Here is a 20,588-nt window from a genome sequence, read left to right on the forward strand (position 1 = left end):
GCTCTTTTCATCAGTTTCCTTAAAAAAAATCCTACAAAGTGCCATGGGATCAACTTAATTAACTTAAGTGGCTTAATTTCCTATCAAATCATTAACAACCTCAACCTTAAGTGTGTGGTAATGTAATGGTTTGATGAGAATCACATCATCAACCCACCTCGAGTGGAGTTAGTTCAGCTAATTTTGTAGGTTTACAAGACTCATTGGGGTCAAGTTGTTGATCAAAATTTCTTAACAATTCACTAACAACGCGTCCTTCACCTCAAGCGTTGTAAGTAATAGAAAAATTAAGGCTAAATAGTCAAAATGGTCTCTGAGATTTGCATAATCAATAGAAATGGTCTCTGAGATTGTCCACCATTTATGATTTTTGTCCTTCCATTAAAAACTCTTTGGGCAAATTTTCAAAACTTCATAACTCAATCAATTCTTAACCAAATTTGACCCATAATATATCAAAATGGAGATATGAAAGTGTAGAACAAGATTATACCTCATTGGAAGCCCAATGGTTACCAGAGATGGCCGGAAAATAGCCTGAAATATGACTGGTCCGTGGGAAAAATGAAAAACTCCCCGGAAGGTGCTAGTCGACTACTATGACAATTTGGCTCCTGCGGACAACGGTAAAGTCCCAGAAGCAGTTCCAGCCCAGGTGAAGTTGATATATCATATTGTAAGAATCTCTCACCTGTTTCGAATAAAACCGTGTGAGGCACTGGTGCAGAGAAATGATACTCGCCTCAACTGTAATTAGCGCCGTGTAATTGCATCTTGCATGTACTCCCACGGTGCATTGTATCATATGTGGTTTTCTTCTATAGAACATAGACTGTGCTATGCCTTTAATTTGTCAAAATATTCCTCTATGGTATATGCACTAGTTATGGTTTAAGATGCTGGATCCAAAAGAAAAGCATGGTCAAATTCTCTAAATTTCTTGTCTTGGAGCACAGATTTAGTTTGGTCAATTGCTCCATAATATTAGGAATTGCTCCATAAATTAGGTAAGGGATTCGAACTTGGGTGCAATGCGACGGGGGGTTCTGCCTTGGCCAAGTACTCTAACCCGTGTTTGTTATCCCTCTTTAGACAGCTGAGTATGGGCTTACAGAGAACTGGTATGAACTTGAAAACCCAACTGATGGGCCAAGATATGGCTGCACTTCCAATGCATGCACCCATTGACACCAACTTAATTGCTATGTATCCACAAACCTGTTCAGAAGTTCCACAATAACCACCCAAAACAATTTGTTCCTCTGACTTCCTCTGAAGACATTAATCCTCTCTAAATCCCTTAAGTTAGACTCATTAAACACGGCGCAACACAAATATTTTGAAGACCAATGTGCTGTTTACCTTCTAACACCAAATACTCATATGTCCCTAAACTGCAAGAGCAAGAGCACAGCTATCTAGAACGAAGCTTGAGGTAGAAGGTTCCTCCGTATGATGTTGGTGATCACCGTTGGACCCACGAGAGGCTTCTCCATGAGCTCTTTGGCAGGCTTATCGGTGACGAGAGCTAGAGCAACCATTGTGTCCATAATCAGATTCACCCACAGCAGCTGGACCGCTGTTAATGGTACTTCACAGGCTAAGGTCGCTGCCACAAAGTTGATCACAAGAGTTGCAACATTTTTTGTGAGTTGGAAGGAACTGAACAAACTTTTGGATGTTGGCAGAAACGCATCTTCCCCATCTTAAAACGGTTACCAAAGTTGCAAATTTGTCATCTAAGATGACAAAGTCTGAGCTCTTCTTGGCAACTTCAGTGCCCTAAATCCCCATCGAGAGTCCTATGTCAACTTCTTTGAGTGTGGGCACATCATTCTTGCCAACAACTATCACAGCAATTACATAGCCTTTCTGTTTCAAGCACTGCACCATCAGAGGCTTATCAAATGGCGAAGACCTAGCCATCACGTTAATTGCATCAACTTTCTGCATTCTTTGCTCTGGTGTGTAGTTGCGAGATTTTACACCTTCTACCATTGCTTCCTTGGTTCCTCTTGGTCAGGCCGGAGTATGCCACATTTGCTAGCTATTGCTTTACAGATGAAAACATTGTCGTAAGTGATCAATTCCACCTGCATCTCAGCAAACTGGCAAAGCTTCAACTACTTCCCTCACTCCTGGTCTATATGGCTTTATGGATCCTATTGACTTTCAAAGTGTTATCTTGTATTTCATTCATAACCTCATTAAAATTGTACAGAAATATATAATGAGACTAACCCTCCTTGATTTACGCCACAACTGACAGCTTAGGGAAGATAAAACAACAACTCCTTGAATTAAGAAGTTGACAACCAAGATGAGACTCCTATACAAGTATTACTAATCACAAGAAAAGTGTAGCCAGCTATTAACCACTTAGGGAACAATCAATACCCAGAGGAAACATGCTTGAGTAATTGACTAAACCCTAATTGCCCAATTTTACAGTGAACCACTTTAATATTCAAGAGGCTCAAATAACCACTGGACTACTTCCAATACTCCCCCTCAAGCTGGATCTAAAAGGTTTATGGATCCAAGCTTGGACAAAAGCCTTTGAAACTGATGAGAAGCCAAGGGTTTGGTGAATATGTCAGCCAACTGATCAAAGCTTCTTATATAATGAGTCTGAATCACCTACGACTGTACTTGTTCACGAACATAATGACAGTCAACTTCAATGTGTTTCGTCCTCTCGTGAAACATTGGGTTTGATGTTATGTGCATGGCTGCCTGGTTTTCATATAATAAGGACATAGGTTGAGTTGTAAACACACCTAAGTCACACAGAAGACTCTTTAGCCATATTAGCTCACACAAAGTTGAGGCCATTGCAATGTACTCAGCTTCGGCACTCGATCTTGCGATGACAATTTTTTTTTTTACTCTTCTATGTGACCAAGTTTCCACCGACAAAGGTACAGTAACCAGTTGTAACACCCACCCCCTATTTATAAAAATATATGTATGTAATTACCCCAAAACATTTTAAATATATCAATTTGGTCCCATTTTATCAACCTAATCTGAAAATTTAACATTGGATTCTTTCTCCCTCAAGCTGCCACGTGGCAGCACCCCCCTTCACTCTTCTCTCTTCTCTCTTTGTCCCCCTCCTCCTTCTTCTTCTTTTCTGTCTTCCTGTCTCTCCCTCTCGGCTCTCACTCTTATCTCTCTTCTCTGCACCGCAACACACACACGCACACCATCGCGCATGCGTACGCGAGGAAGACCCATTGCCATTCACCATCTCGTCCTGTTCTCTCTCTCTTTCTCCCTTTCGTTCCCGCGACCCTAGAAACCGAAAAAGGGACTCCGGCGAGATTTTTCAATCTCCAGTTAGGTGAGCCCCTAATTATCTCTTTTTCGTCCTTGAATCTTGTGGGTTGTGATTTAATTGAGTTTTATTTCGTAAATTTGGAGGTTTTAGGACGAAATCGAATGAGGGTGTAGGGACATCCATTTCCGGCAAGCCGAGGGTGTCAGGGGAGTTTCAGGCCATCTCCGACCGTTCCACGACGAAAGGAAGGTATAAAAATACTCCCCTTGTCTTGCTCTTCGTTTTGGTACCTGGATCAGGGTCTAGGGTTATGTGTGGTGGTCAGCCGGAGCTATTAAAGCTCCGGTGTTCTCCGGCGAAACCAGGCCTTTCAGGCCGTGTAGAAGCACCAGGCCCTTTGGGCCGTTTGTCAAACCCACGGGCCTTAAGCCTGTTTTGCTTAAGCCCTAGCCCAATCCAAGCCCAATCTGACTTTGACCTTGACCAGTTGACTCTGACTGTTGACCTAGTCAGATTGGACCCTTTCGTCCAGGACCCCTCATAGGCTAATTTCGACGTCCTGGACCCGTTTTTGAAGTCCGTTTTCCCAAATTCAATTGTTAAAATAGAGGTTTATTAATTGGACCCTTTATGTGCTTAAGGGCAATTATTGGTGACGTCTTCTTGTTCGTTAGTTTGCGTGGCTCTTCGGCTGCTAAGTACTGTGAGTGGACCCCTTCTAAAATGCATGTTTTATAGTAGAAATGCATACATGAAAAGCATGATTTGATGATTACGTTTTATGAAACGTTTTGTGAGATAACATGCTTACTAAGGCTACTTTGAATTATTACTATTTTTCCTATAACCCGTGTTCTTATAGAATATCTGATGGATGACGATATGATATTTAGAACATGTTTCGAACACCTCTTTATAGTATAGATGATGGATGACTTTATACTATGAAGTTGTTTTTCAATATATATATGTTCAATGGTTTTGTACTTACCTAGTGGTCATTTCCGGTACAGGACGTAGGGATAGATTCTGGTCTGTCCCGGGCGACGGTTTGGTGTTGGCATAGGGCCTGGAGTGTGTTTCCTCTGGCTATTTAGCACGGGGACGGGGAGCCGGCATGGGGCCTGAAGTGTATTTTCCTCTTACTGTCTGCTCAGAGACGGGGAGCCGGCATGGGGCCTAGGGGTTATCGGACAATTCACTAGCGATTATTATATATGAGTTATGATTTGAGATACTGCACATCATGCTAGGTTTCGGAAAACCTATGTTTATCATTATATATGTGTTTTCATAAACTTGGGGGTTAGTATGTTGATAACTGTTTTATTAATTTATATAAAATTGGTCAACTCGTGTTTGTTTTGTGCCCCCTTCAGGATTTAGAATCGAGGCGTACAATCCCGGCATCCAGGCACTTCCGCTTCGGTATCTTCGAGTCCTCTCGGTGTATGACCCATTCCTTTGTTCATCTAATTTCATATTATTTCCTTTAGTGTTCTAGTTAGTTGTATGCTCTGAACCCGTTCCTTAAATGCATATTCCTTATTCTTTTACATTTATAAGTTTTATCTATCCTTTATTTTCAGCAATTGCACTCAATAAATGGCTTTCGTCACCCTCGGGTGTCGGCCAGCACGTGACCATCCCGATGTCCCGAGGATATCGGGATCGGGGCGTGTCACCAGTGGTGAACTTGCAATCGATTGCATTTCCTACCCAATAGGCATAACAATACCCCATGACTTGGGTGGTCTCATTCTTATTCCCATTGGTTATTTGAGTCTCCTGAATATTAAGGTGGTTCACTGTAAAACTGGGCAATTAGGGTTTGGTCAATTACTCAAGTATGTTTCCTCTGGCTATTGATTGTTCCCTAAATGGTTAATAGTCGGCCACACTTTTCTTGTGATTAGTAATACTTGTATAGGACTCTCATCTTGGTTGTCAACTTCTTAATTCAATGAGCTGTTGTTTTATCTTCCCAAAGCCGTCAGTTGTGGCGTAAATCAAGGAGGGTTAGTCTCCTTATATATTTGTGTACAATTGTAATGAGGTTATGAATGAAATACAAGATAACACTTTGAAAGTCAATATGGTATCAGAGCAGGTAAAATAACCTGCTTCTACTTTACTACTATCCGATCTTTTTCAACCTTCAAAATGGCTGAAGATAATCCCTTTGGATCTGAAGCTGAAAGTTCACAGGTTATTTCCTCCTTGAATTTTTCTGAGGTAGATGTGAACCCAAATCAAAGATTAAACTTAATCTTGTTGAATGAGTTTAATTACTTGCCTTGGTCGAGATCAGTATCTCTTGCCCTAGGTGGAAGGTCCAAGTTAGGGTTCATAAATGGAAGCATTAAAGTACCTGATGCTTCCTCACCAAGTTATGAATCTTGGCTTAGCAAGGATCAGTTGGTTATGTCGTGGCTCCTAAATTCCATGGAACGTAAACTAGCTGAAATCTTTAATTACTCTGAATCATCACTCAAGCTATGGGAGACTGTCAAGGAAATGTATGGTAGTCAGAACAATATTGCACGTGTTTTCCAACTAAAAAATGACATCTCCAACCTGCAACAAGAAAGAAAGCCCTTCGTACACCTTATATGTAACATGAAGAGCATGTGAAATGAGTTGGAAATGTATCACCCTCACACAACTGATGCGTTTACGTTACTAAAGAGGGCTGAAGAAGACAAGATATTCCAACTCTTGTCCAGTCTCAACTCAGAATATGAAGAACTACGAAGGCTAAAGCCATATACTCATGAGCACTGAACTTCCGTCTTTCACCAATGTATGTGCAACAATCCAACGTGAAGAAGTGCGGAGGATGGTCATGAACGTTGGTACAAAGGTCAATGTATCTGAAGCAAGGGCGTATTTAACCAAAGAGAGGAAGTACGAAGGGAAGCATCCAAACTTGAAGTGCCAACAATGCAACAACACTGGTCATGTTAAGGAGACATGCTGGATTTTACATCCAGAATTATAGCCTGATTTCATGAAGGACAACAAGGGCTCACAGAGGTTGAACCGTGCTGCACACAAAGTAAACCATGCATCTGCCTCCACCTTCAATGGATCTGATACATTCAAGAACTTCACAACAAACCCAACTGCACTCATAAATGAGTTTGCATCGTATCTTTAAAGCAAGAAAGGAAAGCCTGGAAGTGACCAAATAGTCGGTATTGAAGATGGAAACTCAACAGGTTTGCTAGGCAAGTTTGCTGGTTTTCTGGCGGAGATTGAACACGTATCCCAACAAGACATGCAAGGTATCATGAATGCTTTCAAAACTGCTCTTAATGTAAATATGTTGCATGATTTTTAGGTCGTAGATTCAAGTGTCACAGATCATATGACCAACCATGTGTCTAAGTTTGAAAAATTATCAAAACCCTCTCAAGTTTCAATTGCAAATGGTGATGGTGCCAAGGTTTTGGGAAAGGGAAAAATCAACTTAATGTAAGATAAAATTGAGTCAGTGGCCTTATATGTTCCTTCTTTTCCATTCCAACTCCTATATGTAGGAAAAATCACCAATACCTTGAATTGTTTAGCCATCTTCTCTCCTCACAATGTCATTTTTCAGGATTGTGTCACCAAGAAGATGATTGGTGAAGGGTTTTATCTAGATGGCCTCTATTACATATCAAAGAGTAGCCCCAAAGGTTTTCAAGCCAAGTCCAACTCTATCCAAGATAACCAATTGTGGCATCAACGTCTAGCTCATCCTTCTCAACCTATTTTGTCAACTTTGTTTCCAAACTTAGGGAAGGATTTAAATCCATGTGAAACCTGCCACTTGTCTAAGGCCACTAGATTATCTTTTAACTCGTCTTTATCTAGGGCTAGCAAGATTTTTTGAACTTGTTCATTCGGATGTATGGGGACCAACTGGTGAATCTTTTGATGGTTATAAGTATTTTGTAGAGCCACATGGTTGTACCTTTTAAAGCCTAAGAATGAAGTTATGGAAATGTTCAAGGATTTTCATAATCTCGTTAAAAACCATTTCTCTTCAAATTCAAACCTTAAGGTTTGACAATGGCACCGAATACATGTCCCAAAACATGACACAATATTTGAGCAATCATGGCATCATGCATCAAACAAGTTGTGTTGGCACACCTCAACAAAATGGCATAGCCGAAAGGAAAAATCGTGACCTACTTGAAAAAACTAGAGCATTAATGTTACAAATGAATGCACCAAAGAGATTTTGGTCCCAATGAGTCATGGCAGTGGCCTACATCATCAATAGACTTCGTAGCCGAATCTTGGAATTTAAATCTCCCATAGAGAAAGGAAGGAAAATTGACCTTTCACACCTTAGGGTCTTTGGGTGTATTTGTTTTGTTCATGTTCAACCTCATCACAGATATAAATTGGACCCTAGAGCTCTTAAATGCATCTTTCTTGGTTATTCATCAACACAAAAGGGATATAAGTGCTATAATCTCCAACTGAGAAAAATGATTGTGTCTAAAGATGTTCGATTCTATTAAGCTAACCCTTTTTTCAGCAAGTCACTTGAGACCACAAGTCAAAATGAGTGTATCTTGGATTTTTTCCCTCTACCAAGAATCAAGCTCAATGATGCTGCAACAAATAAAGGTCCCAGCCATGTCAACAATGATGCACCACTCACTGAAAGTAACAATGAAGGCCACATCCTGATGGTACAATGCATGATGATGGAGACACCCAAAACGATCTTCAAAGTGTGACTCATGTCTTGAACGAGTGTGAGACAACTATCGCAGCCCTACGACGCAATCTTATGCATGATAGACAACCTCCCACAAGGTTTCAAGATTTTGTCACCTACAAACCCAAGCATCCAATCTCAAATTATGTGTCATACCAAAAGGTGACTCCCTCTCATGCTGCATTCCTAAGCACCATTTCAAATTACTGTGAGCCTCAAAGTTTTCATAAGGCTAACAACAAAGATGTGTGGAAAGAAGCAATGCGAGAAGAACTTAAAGCTTTAGACCAACACAAAACCTGGAGCATCACTAAACTTCCAAAAGGAAAAAGGGCAGTGGGTTCTAAATGGATCTATAAGATCAAATTTAATTCAGACGGTTCAATTGAGAGGCATAAAGCAAGGCTGGTGGCTCGGGGATTCACTCAAACATTTGAGGTGGATTACAAAGAAACATTTGCACCTGTTGCAAAAATGAACTCAGTTAGGGTTCTATTGTCTGTTGTGGTCAACAAAAGATGGTCCATGTATCAAATGGACATGAAGAATGCTTTTTTGCATGGTGATCTCGAAGAGGAAGTCTATATGAAATTGCCATCAGGGCATCATCAAAGCAATGAGCCTGATTTAGTGTGCAAATTGCACAAATCAATTTATGGACTGAAACAATCTCCTCGAGATTGGTATGCCAAGCTAAGTTCAGTTCTTAATAGTGTTGGTTTCAAAAGAAGTAATGCCGATTCATTATTGTTTGTTCGCACTGGAGCTGTGGATAAATTGGTTGTGTTGATCTATGCTGATGACTTAATAATTACAGGTGATCATGCTGAAGAGATCTCCAAACTCAAACAATCACTCCAACAAAGATTTGCAATTAAAGACCTTGGGGTATTGAAGTATTTTCTTGGAATAGAGATGGCAACTTCTCACAATGGTCTATTTCTCAATCAAAGAAAGTATGTTCTGGATCTGCTCAATGAAGCTAACATGAGTAATGTTAAACCCACAATTACTTCTCTTGATAGCAAGCTCAAACTTAGCTTGTAGGGCACGCCATTCACAGACATAAGCTATTATCAGAGACTTGTTGGGAAGTTGATCTACCTAACAATCACCAACCCGACATCACATATTCAGTGAGTATCACAAGCCAATTCATGCACTCTCCCACTATCGAACATTTGAACCTTGTTAAAAGGATCTTACACTACTTAAAAAGGTATGTGGATCGTGCCATCGTCAAGGTATCAAAGCAGGTTGTCCTCGTGTGAAGCCAAATGGCCATACGCGCTCCACGTCACCCAGTTGTTGTCCATGTGTAGGCTTGAAAATCCGCCATACATGCGGGGGCGTGTTGACAGTTATCCCACATCGGTGAGGGACAAGGTTTGCTATGTGCTTATATGATCTTAGGCTACTCCTTATATTGCCAATTGGTTTTATAGTGGAACCTCAATTTCATCATATCCTTTAGGCCTACTAATCCCCATAGGATCAAGCTGCGTTCTTCGAGCTTTCTGTATTTATTTTCGTCATTAATGTGCTTATCCTGAGCTTGTTTGTGTGCCAAAGCAATGCATCACAGATGACTTGCTGCCATGCCTAATATGCTCAAGCTTCAACCTTTCATCATCATTCAGAGCTTTTGCGACACGGATGCATAGTAGTAACTCGAGCATATTTCTAGTATCATATTTGCAGCTTTTTTCCAATGCACATGGGTAGAATTGTTTGCCTTCATTCTCATCAAAACCCCGTTGCGTTTCTATATGAATTGAAGGCTTCAACACGATGAATGACACGTTTCTTCTTCAATTCCTCCATGTGACCATGTGCAGCTCCAGAGTAGCCCATGAAAGAATGGCTTTCTCAGTAGGACCCAAAAACTCAAATACTGATCCTGAACTAGGCCTATAAACACTACCGGACATGTTAAATGCTACTCCTCGAATTAAATCAAGAAGATAATGACAATTTGATGAATAAGAGGATTCATCTTTCACAGATTCGTGTCCAAGCCAAAAATTTGTAACCTTCATCTCATCGAACATCAGTGTGCCAGTTTTGTTACGGTGGCACATCCCATAGTCTCGCAAATAGGGAGCCTTCGCACCAGATCCTGCTCCGCAATCATCCTCTTCATTGAATAAGTGAGAGTCAAAGTGACAGCAAACGGGAAGCCTTCAAGAATTACAATCACAACGACAATAACTGCAACTGCTACCATGTCTACCACAACATTCACCACATCATTAATCTTCGTCTTGCTGCATTCAAACTTACCAAGTTCATTCTCGTTCTTCGTGTTTCCCGTGAAGTAATGCGCTACCAAGACCTTGAAAACCATGAATGCAACACCCAAGCCAATCTTTGCCATTAGCAGGGTTAGTTTACTTAACCGGATAGGTATACAATGAAAGGGAAGGATAATTTGTTTTGCAAATTGAAGAAATCACTTTATGGCTTGAAGCAATCTCCAAGGCAATGGTACTTGAGGTTTGATAAATTTATGAGAGGCCAAAATTATTCTAAAAGTCAATATGATCATTGTGTGTACTTCAAGAAGTTGCAATGGGTCTTTCATTTATTTGTTGATATATGTTGATGATATGTTGATTGCCTCAAAGAATGCTGAAGAGATTGAGAAATTTAAGAAGCAAATGAAGAATGAGTTTGAGATGAAGGATCTTGGTGAAGCGAAAAAGATCCTTGGCATGGAGATCACTAGAGATAGAGCGAAGGGTTTGGTTAGTTTGAATCAAAGACAATACCTTGAGAAGTTGATTCGGAAGTTTGGAGTTCATGATTCAACCAAACCGATTAGTACCCCTTTGGCTCCTCATTTTAAATTGAGTTCTCTACAATGTCCTAAAACTGATAAAGAGAAGCTGCAAATGAAAAATATACCATATGCAAATTTGGTTGGTAGTTTGATATATGCAATGGTATGCTCTAGACCGGATATTGCTCATGTAGTTGGCATGGTGAGTCGATATATGCATAATCTAAGTAAAAAGCATTGGCAAGCAGCTAAGTGGATATTGAGGTATCTCTATGGTACTCGAGACGTTGGTTTATGCTTTGAGAGAGATGACTCTGGTATTGGTCATTTTGCAGTTGGTTATGTTGATTCAGATTATGCAGGTGATCTGGATGGAAGGAAGTCTATTACAGGCTATGTGTTTACTATGGCTAAAGGGCCAGTTTGTTGGAGGTCCATTTTGCAGTCGTCTATTGCCTTGTCTACTACAAAGGCTGAATATATGGCAGTTGCTGAAGCTATAAAGGATGTCATTTGGATACATAGACTGATTAAAGATTTGGGGGTTGATCAGAAGCAGGTGGAGATACATAGTGATAGTCAGAATGCCATTTATTTGGCTAAGTATCAGGTTCATCATGCGAGGACCAAGCACATAGATGTGCGATATCACTTTGTGCGTGAAGTCGTTGGTGAATGAGAGATCATTCTCCAGAAGATTCCAACTAAAGACAACCCCGCTGATATGTTGACTAAGGTTGTTGGTGTAGCCAAGTTTGTTCATTGCTTAAACTTGGCTCACATTTTGCCTATATAAAGAAGGCGTTGAGCAGTAGTAGTTTTGGAGCATTTGGCTTGGCATAAGTTGTTCTCTTGCTAGTGTTTGGGAGTAATTTTTGTGTTGATTGTGTTGGTTTGCTTAGCATGGTATTTTCGGAACTTGGCCAAGGTGAAGATTGTTGAATTAGTGGTCAAGTGGCCAAAAAGTGCATATAATAAAAAATGAAGGACATAATGATGTGGGAACATTATTATGAGGAGACAAATGATTATGTTTGTTGAAAAGAAAAATGAAGGTCATGATGATGTTTGTAGAGGAATGATTATTCCTTTACTTTGGTTTTGTTTATTGGGTGTTTAGAATGGATGAATGTGAGCATACAGAAGTGTGAGAGAAGGAGTGAGCACCATTTTGTTTGAGAAGCCTATCTTTGGGAGAGCAAGACAGCCACATAGTAGTAGAAAAAATAGAAGTGCAATAGCCCCACTTGGAAGAGAAGAAGAATGTGCTATTCTCTTTGGTTAGTAATCACCCACCAAGGTAGTTGTTGTTGTAATAGTTTTGAGTTTTGTATAGAGAAGAAATTATTCACAATATTTCTTTCTCTATTTGTTTCTTTGGTGTGTGAGAGCTATTGGTTGTATTGGGGTTTTGGGTTGTGAGATTGCCAACAATTTGTAAACTCTCATTTGGTTGATAGTGGATTATTGGGTGAGCTCCTACTGCTCCGAGGATGTACTCTAGTTACACTGACTGTTGAGGAACCTCGTTAAAATCTTGGTGTCTTTTATATTTTGTTCTTGCATTCCATTTGATATATTTCTTGTGGGTTAGCTTGAGTCGGTTCCAATTGGTTTGGTGTTATCCTAGCACAACACATTTGTCCATATCCATCAACCACCTCGGTTCCGGAATACAAGGACGGGTTCTGGCCTCCATTAACTTCCACATGCTCGCTCTCCTCCATCATGCTTGATTCGTCCATGCGCAAGTATTATCCAACTCATTTGCATTTGAAGGAGAAATGCAATTATTTTCCAAACTTTAAATGACACTTACTATTGCTCTAACAAGTATTATTTTATTTTTTTAATTTTACTCTTTTTTGTTTTGTTGTAAAACTTTTATAAATTGAGCTTGAGCGTGCTTACTTGACATGAAATCGTGAAATGAATTTTATTACTTTCTAAAAAAATAGACAACAGTGTCCGGATTGTCATTATCTTTTCAGTCACAAATGACAATTAGCCACCATTAAAAGTGACTAGGCTTTAGTTACTATGAACTTTTTTTTTTTGGTAGTATAACAATATATGTTTACATTAAGGAGAAGGAGAGTTCGACTAAGTCATAAATGGGTATCCTAATTTAATATTGAATTCGTAGTACTATGAACTATTAACAATAAAATAAGCAAAGACTATTTTTATACTTTAAGAAAAACTCAAAAAGAATTAGCAACATTACATTATTGGGACTAAGGTTTTAATTACATTATCAACTAAAAACAGATGTTGAACATACTTACATCCAACAAATTATATATTATATTATCTCTAGTAATTAATAAAACACTCATTGTCAACCAAAATTCTATGAAAATACCAGTTTAACCTTCTAATTAAAACAGAACATGAATAAGAAATATGGGGTAGAAATGTAATTTCACACAACCAAATTTTACTTTTTTTTTCAAAGCCTCACCTACATGTAATCCTAACATATCTCTAATTAAAAATTAAAAATAATAAACAATAATAAAATTTCACACACTTTGTGTGTGCCAATATGCTAGTATATTCTAAAAGAGTAACTTTCGCTTTAATTCCCGTTATGTCCTTTTAGACTCAATTCACTTTTACTTCTACAGTGTATATCCGATTTTACCCCCTCTTATTTGCTGTTATTTCAATTTTGCCAATTTGCTTTGCTGTCAAACGGAGAACAAAATGGGACGCATGGGTTTTCGCTGCTTCTTCCCTCTCTCTCCTCGACTCATTGTTCATCCTTTCCACCGCTTCAATCTTGCTCTCATGGTTTTATTCCCTTTTAATTTTCTTCTCTCACGGTTTCGTTGCTTCCTTTCCACCGCTTCAATCCTTCTCCAACTGGCTGCAGACTCCATCAAACCCTAGAACGAGAAATCTTCAATCCACAACCCAAAACTCAGTCGTAGGTACCCACCGAAGGTAGATTAATTGAAGAAAGATTGCTCCATCAGAGCGGGCAAGATGGCTGGATGAGATAGTCATTCCATCATTAATAATTTGTATCAAACTCGCCATTTCATAAGACTCGACCCTCAGAACTGTATGAAAAAGAATAAAATTGTACCATATCATTTTATTTATGTTTGATAACATTGGTTATTATTACTAATAGTTACGTTTTGTGCATATTGTAGCTTTCATTTTAACTTCCCTAAACTTTCTTCTACTTTCCCTTTCTTACAGGGTTTTATTTAAGACAAACTTATACATCCCAACGCAAAGGGAGAGAGGAGGCAAAGGCTAGCATTGTTGATAACGTAAGTGAGTTTGAAAATAGGATTTCTAATAGTTTGCTAGCTGTAAAGTTATTTCTTCGTCTCCCATAACGTTCAACTTTTTATATACACATTCACGCTTTCCCCATTCTCTTTTCAACGACTGAAGCAAAGAGATATTGTATGTCTACCAAATTCAAAAAATCAATAATGCTTTACACAATTCTTTCAAACGGTTAATTGTTGTGCTATATCAAATTAGTCGGAGAGTTGAAGATAGAAAATTTAATCGTGTCAGTAATTCATCGTGTTCAATTTTCATTCTTTGCCATTCCTATCCACTTTATTACTTCTTTTGATGTAATCTGAATTATTATTTTTTTCATCTTCATCAGACACTTCTCTTTAGAAAGAAGCATGTTTGGTATTCAATCCACCATTTAAACGGGAAAGAAGAAGTTCCCAAATGGGAAAGAAGAAGTTCCGCTGTCACATGGTTAGAGCCGTAGAGGTAAATGATTCTTCTTTCTTGGATCAAGTTTACTATGAGCCGTAGAGGTAAATGATTCTTTTTTCTTGGATCAAGTTTTTGGTACTTTACCTTATGTCTAATGGCTTTTGTTGTTGTTTGTTTGCGTTAACAAATATTTTTGAATCCCTAGTAGTATTTTTATATTGTTTTGGAAAGAGATAATGTTATTTCATCCTGCGTTTTTTTCTCAAATAAATCCATGCTTTGTTAATTGTTAGCTTTTCTTTGCTCACTAAAATAAGCCACCTTAATTAATTAAGGTCTCTTGCTGCTGTTTTTGTGATAATATTACCATCTTTATTTCATTTTTTTTTTCATTACACTTTTGACTTCATGTCACTTTTTACAATTGGTCCTTACTTGACTGAGCCATAGTAAATTGTCCATAATTCACCTATATACACTCTTGATTTTGATGATTACTCAAATGAAATTTGTGATTAATTTTATTGAATTTTTTATATTTAATTTAATCTGTAATTTTTTTAAAATATGCAGGGGGAGTTGAAAGTCAAGAGGAGGGGATAAACACATATTAAGTTTTTGTATCTCAATCTAATCGTTTGATTTCAAATGCTGATTGTCGTTCTCTTTTCCTTTTCCTTTTGTTTATAAAGAATCAAACTATTTCAGTCGCTAACAATGTGGATCAAGTTGTGGTAAAAAGGTCCTCTGCTTATATGATGATTTAATATATGAACAATTTAGATCTTCCGTTAATTGACATTTCAATTGAATTTTACTTTCATATAATTTGCTTTACATAATGTAAAAACTATTTTAATGGTTTCAATAGGATGATATAGAACAACTATATTTATTTTGTTGATTTTTTTATTTTTTTGGCAGCTCAAGAAATACTTTTCTCGAGCCTTGGACCAATAAGAAAGTGAAACACATACGTTCTAAATTACATGATAGTTTTAATCCATTACTAAAAATCTTTTTTTTTTTCTGGAAATAAACTTTATATTAAGATAAAGAGGACTGAACAATAACATGAAAAGCTGAGAATGAACAGTCGAATACCGACTTGATTCCACCGCTACCACCCAACAAATCCAAGTGCTGAAATTTCAATTATTATTCTTTGGGGAGGTAAAGTTGCTATCTTTCTATACAATATGTTGGATTTTTTATTTGCGGTTTTTTTTATTTTTTTATTTTCTCTCTGTTGGAAATATTGGTATTTATGTTAGTTGTTGATGGGTAGCTTGAATTTTGTTCAAGTCATAGTAATTTCCGTACTAGTTTACATTTTTGTGTGGAATTGGTGCAACTTTTGGTGTTTGTGTGGTGTTATTTTGATTGGTTGTTGGTTGAAACTTGGTTCCTTTGATTTTGTTATGGTGAAATTGTTTCCCTCTCTTTGCTTGATAAAATTATGTGTTTTGGATTATGGTGCTTATCTAGGTTCTTATCTATGATTGTTGGTGATATAACATTATAGGCTTTAGGTAGTAGGTTATGTATTCTTAAAGATAACCGAGTACATCCTAATAGCTGCATCCCTTGGTTTGTGATTGTGTTGCTCGATTGCTGAGGTTTATTTTTCGATGCTCTCTGCTTGGTTCTCATATTTGTGTCATCTCACCAAATCATTATATAGATTTCCGCTTGAAATTTTAGCTTTGGAATACATAGGTGGCAATCTCTGCTTGACTTTGTCGATTGAGTCACATCACCTAATCATTGTTTGATCGGAAAAATCATTGGACAGTAGTATTTCCTATTGAAATTAACTTTGTAATGTAATGCTGCTCTGCATTTGTAATAGGTGAAAACTGACGAGTGCCAAGTATGATTGTGTAAACTTGGGTAAGTTTTAGAGTTTTGTTACCACATATCGAATGAGCAGTATGTGCCTGCGAATTTATTATGTTAAAAGCTTAAAATTTTCCATTCCAACCTAATTGAATTTTCTTCTATTTTGAATTCGATATAAATGCATTAAGACCACTCCAGTTTCATGTGTTTCGTCTAAATTAAGATTATTATTCTTATGACTTTCTACATGATTTAGCTATCTTCTAATTTCTTGCTTTTAAATTTAATATAATTTCTTTACTAAGTTTAAGTTATGTGTTGGTAGCCTCATTGGTAAAGAACAAATGGTTGATTTGCTGAGGAAGTATGAATCACTAGAACTAGAGACATGAGCCTCCGAGTGCTGTAATATATTGTACAAACATGTATTTTTTGTTTTTTTTGTTGATCATAAAGATATAAATATGTTTTGATATAGAAGTAAATATATTTTATACGTTTAACATGGTTTTAGACCCGCGGCATCCCACGGGCTAAGTTGCTTGTACATGCTGTACGGGAAGTTTAAATTACATTACTTTAGTATAATAAAAGAATGTAAGAAATAATTAAACAAAAATGCATATCAAACTGTGATTTACACGTACCAGCAGTGTCGCTACCGAATTGGGTCTCCAATCCTTCAAAATCAAAGGTACTTCAAATACAGTTCTTCTTCGACTTCTTCATCTTGAGATAGCTGAAAATAGGAGTCTCAGGAACAAGAATCAACTTGACAATCCAACCAATTGGCCAAGAGACTGCTGCAACACCAACACAAGCACCCCATTGCCCCCAATTCAACCTTTATGTATCTGCAAACTTCTTCAAAAACTCCACCATCACCACCTGCAGCAAAATTATGACACCAATAATTCCCAAAAACAACTTGTTGGTGTGGATTCCTCTGAACACATTCTTCTTCTCAAGCTTCCTTGCATTGAACTCATTGAACACCTGGCACAGCATAAATGTGTTGAAGATCAGTGTGTCCTTCACCTTGTCCTCCACACCGAAGATCGATTTTCCTTTAAACTGCAATGTCAGGAGGATTGCAATCTGGTAGAGTGCTTGAGGCAGGAGGTTCCTCCACATTATATTGGTGATCAGAGGCTCCGTCCTCCCGACCGATTTTTTCTTCATAAGCTCTTTTGTTGGCTTCTCTGTGGCGAGAGCCAGAGCACCTAGTGTGTCCATGATCAAATTCACCCACAGTAACTGAACAGCTGTTAACGGGACTTCACCAGCGAAAATTGCTGCTACAAAGTTGATCACCAGCGCTGCGACATTGACGGTGAGTTGGAATTGGATGAACTTCTGGATGTTTTTGTAAACACATCTTCCCCACCTTAAAACTGTGACCACAAACGAAAAGTTGTCGTCCCTGATCACGATATTCGAGCTCTCTTTCGCGACTTCTGTGACTTGAATCCCCATGGAAAGTCCGATGTCAGCTTCTTTCAATGCGAGCGCATCGTTTGTGCCATCCCCTGTTACGGCCACCACATGGCCTAGCTGTTTCAAGCACTACACCATGAGAAGCTTGTCAAAGGGGGAGGACCTTGCCATCACACAGATTTTGTCCACCTTCTCCATTCTTTCTTCCGCCGTGCAGTTGCGAAATTGCACGCCTTCTATCACTGCACCGTTGAAGAACATGTCCTGATCGGGCTTGAGTATCCCGCATTCTATGGCTATTGCTTTTGCAATGAACACATTGTCGCCTATGATCATTTTAACATTCACCCATGCACGTTGACAGTCTTCAACAGCTTTCTTCACCCCCGGCCGGCATGGATCTTTTAACCCAACAAGGCCTAATAGTGTCAATCCATCTTCTTTTAGCAAATTTTTATGTTCTTGATCATCCACTTGCTCTTGTACCTCAATTTCTGTGTGTGCAAAAGCAATGCATCTGAGGCTGCTTGCCGCCATACCTTGGATAATCTGCTCAAATTTCAATTTCGCATTCTCATCCATATCTTTAACAACTCCAGATGCATTGTGGTAACTTGTGCACATTGCTAATACCATCTCTGCAGCTCCTTTCCAATGTACTTGCACAGAATCGTCCACCTTCCGCTTCATCAAAACCCCACTTCGTTTCTTCTGCGAATTGAGGGCCTCGACATAGAGAATGCTGCAACTCTTCACCACTTTCTGCATATTCATCTTCGCCCCATGCACTGCCCACGAAAGAATCGCCTTCTCAGTAGGACTCCCCGAGATTTCAATTTCCGAACCCGAATTAGGCCGGAACACACTCCCGGTTGTGTTCAGAGCAACCCCTTCATGAATCAAGTTACGAACAAAAGGTGATATGGACGAATACGCCTCTTCTTCCACGGGTTCCTCGCCTAGCCAAAACTTGGTCACCTTCATTTCATTCATGGTGAGAGTGCCTGTTTTATTGGTACAAATGACGGTGGCTGACCCCATCATCTCACAAGCAGAAAGCTTCCTCACCATCGCCTTATCTGCCATCATTCTCTTCATCGAATACGCAAGCGTTAGAGTCACAGTCAGAGGCAGGCCTTCCGGAATTGCCACAACAACAATTGTAACCGCAACAGCGACTGTTGGGAAGAACTTTAGAGTACACAACTCTAACACAAGTGTTGGAAAGACAAAACAAGTAAACAAATTACTTGTATTACACTCACAAAATATTACAACACTCAAAACAATCAAAGATACAACTTTAGAAGCAATGACACTCACTCACTTTCTAGAGACAAACTCTAGATCACTCACACTCCTACAAGACTATTCTTGCTTCTCACTCTCACTTGGTTGCTTGCTTGCTTGGTTGATACAAATGGTGTGGATGCCTTCTCCTTTTATAGGCATGGATGGAACCTTGGAGAAGCATGTAATCATCATACTAGAGATATCTAGATAATTCTACTAACTACTAATCTTACATGTTGGTAGAAACCTCACCATTTTTCTAGACTTTTCTACCAACTTGAACTTTGCTAGAATTCTCTAGCATGTGTATGGATCTTTCTTTGTCCATGGGCTGGATCCATCTTGGGCCAAGGCAAGATTACACTTCAACACAAACACCAATTGGGCTGGTGTTGATCTTCAACACTCCCCCTCAACACCAGCTCATTCTTTTCTCCATGCTGAGTTGACGACGAAATTTTTCAAACTTGCCAGTACTCAGACCTTTAGTGAACAAGTCCGCAACTTGTTCATCTGTGTTAATTTGTCTCATCTCAATCTCTTCTTGCAAGACCTTCTCTCTGATGAAATGATAGTGTACCTTCACATGTTTAGTTCTTGCATAAAAGACTGGATTTTCCGCCAAGAGAATTGCCGATTGGTTATCACAGTACAATGGTACTGGATAGTCTACTAGTTGATGTAGATCACCCATCAACTATACCAGCCATGCATTCTCTTGAGCTGCCATTGCTGCTGCTCTATACTCTGTTTCTGTGGTTGATAAAGACACTGTTGGTTGTCTCTTGCTGCACCACGAAACTACTCCAGAACCAATTCTGAAGACATACCCAGTGGTCAATCTTCTGGTGTCATGATCTCCTACAAAGTCTGCATCACAATAACCAACTAAGTTGCAGTCTTCACCTTTCTTGTACAAAAGACCATAGTCAATTGTACTCTTCACATATCTCAGTATTCATCGAACTGCTTCCAAGTGAGGCTTCTTTGGATTTTGCATGTACCGACTCATCACACCAACTGCATAAGAAATGTCAGGTCGAGTCAAGGTTAAGTAGATCAGACTACCTACCAATTGTCGATACATTGTCGCATCTTCCAAATCTTTTCCTTCATGTGCACACATTTTGGCATTTGGCTCCATCGGCGTCGAAATCAGCTTGCATTCGAGCATTCCGAACCTCTTCAACAAATCTTTGGCATACTTCTGTTGACAGAGAAATATTCCTTCTTGTGTGCGATCAACCTCTAGACCAAGGAAGTGCTTGAGTTGACCAAGTTCCTTCATCTGGAAACGAACTGATAAATTCTCCTTCGTCCGAAGAATTTCTGCCTCATCATCTCCAGTTATGATTAAGTCATCCACATACACTAGCACGATAGCTAGCTTTCCTTCATTGGCTTTGACAAACAAGCTGGAATCTACAGGTGTTACTGAATAACCACTTTGTGTTAGAAATTCAGCAATCTTACCATACCACGCCCTGGGTGCTTGTTTCAATCCGTAGAGTGCTTTCCTTAACTTG

The 20,588-nt window shown here is 38.9% G+C and overlaps 2 protein-coding genes, 1 long non-coding RNA gene and 1 pseudogene across 4 annotated transcripts in view; 1 reads left to right on the top strand and 3 right to left on the bottom strand.

Annotated features, from left to right (window-relative positions):
• LOC126604475 (putative calcium-transporting ATPase 13, plasma membrane-type) overlaps positions 1 to 20,588 on the bottom strand; it is a 72,604-nt gene that overhangs the window by 42,755 nt on the left and 9,261 nt on the right. The window lies entirely within an intron of this gene.
• Positions 985 to 10,401, bottom strand: LOC126603094 (calcium-transporting ATPase 12, plasma membrane-type-like; annotated as a pseudogene).
• Positions 3,955 to 4,970, top strand: LOC126602004 (uncharacterized). Its single transcript, XR_007615932.1, has 2 exons — positions 3,955 to 3,986; positions 4,663 to 4,970. It is a non-coding gene; the product is annotated as an uncharacterized LOC126602004 (long non-coding RNA).
• LOC126603095 (putative calcium-transporting ATPase 13, plasma membrane-type) lies at positions 17,179 to 19,756 on the bottom strand. Its single transcript, XM_050269845.1, has 3 exons — positions 19,534 to 19,756; positions 17,938 to 18,977; positions 17,179 to 17,886 (listed from the first exon to the last, which is right to left on the bottom strand). Exons 1-3 carry the CDS (start codon positions 19,754 to 19,756, stop codon positions 17,179 to 17,181), a joined length of 1,971 nt encoding a protein of 656 aa, XP_050125802.1.

Source organism: Malus sylvestris, chromosome 15, assembly GCF_916048215.2.
Source record: "Malus sylvestris chromosome 15, drMalSylv7.2, whole genome shotgun sequence".
Classification (NCBI taxonomy): domain Eukaryota; kingdom Viridiplantae; phylum Streptophyta; class Magnoliopsida; order Rosales; family Rosaceae; genus Malus; species Malus sylvestris.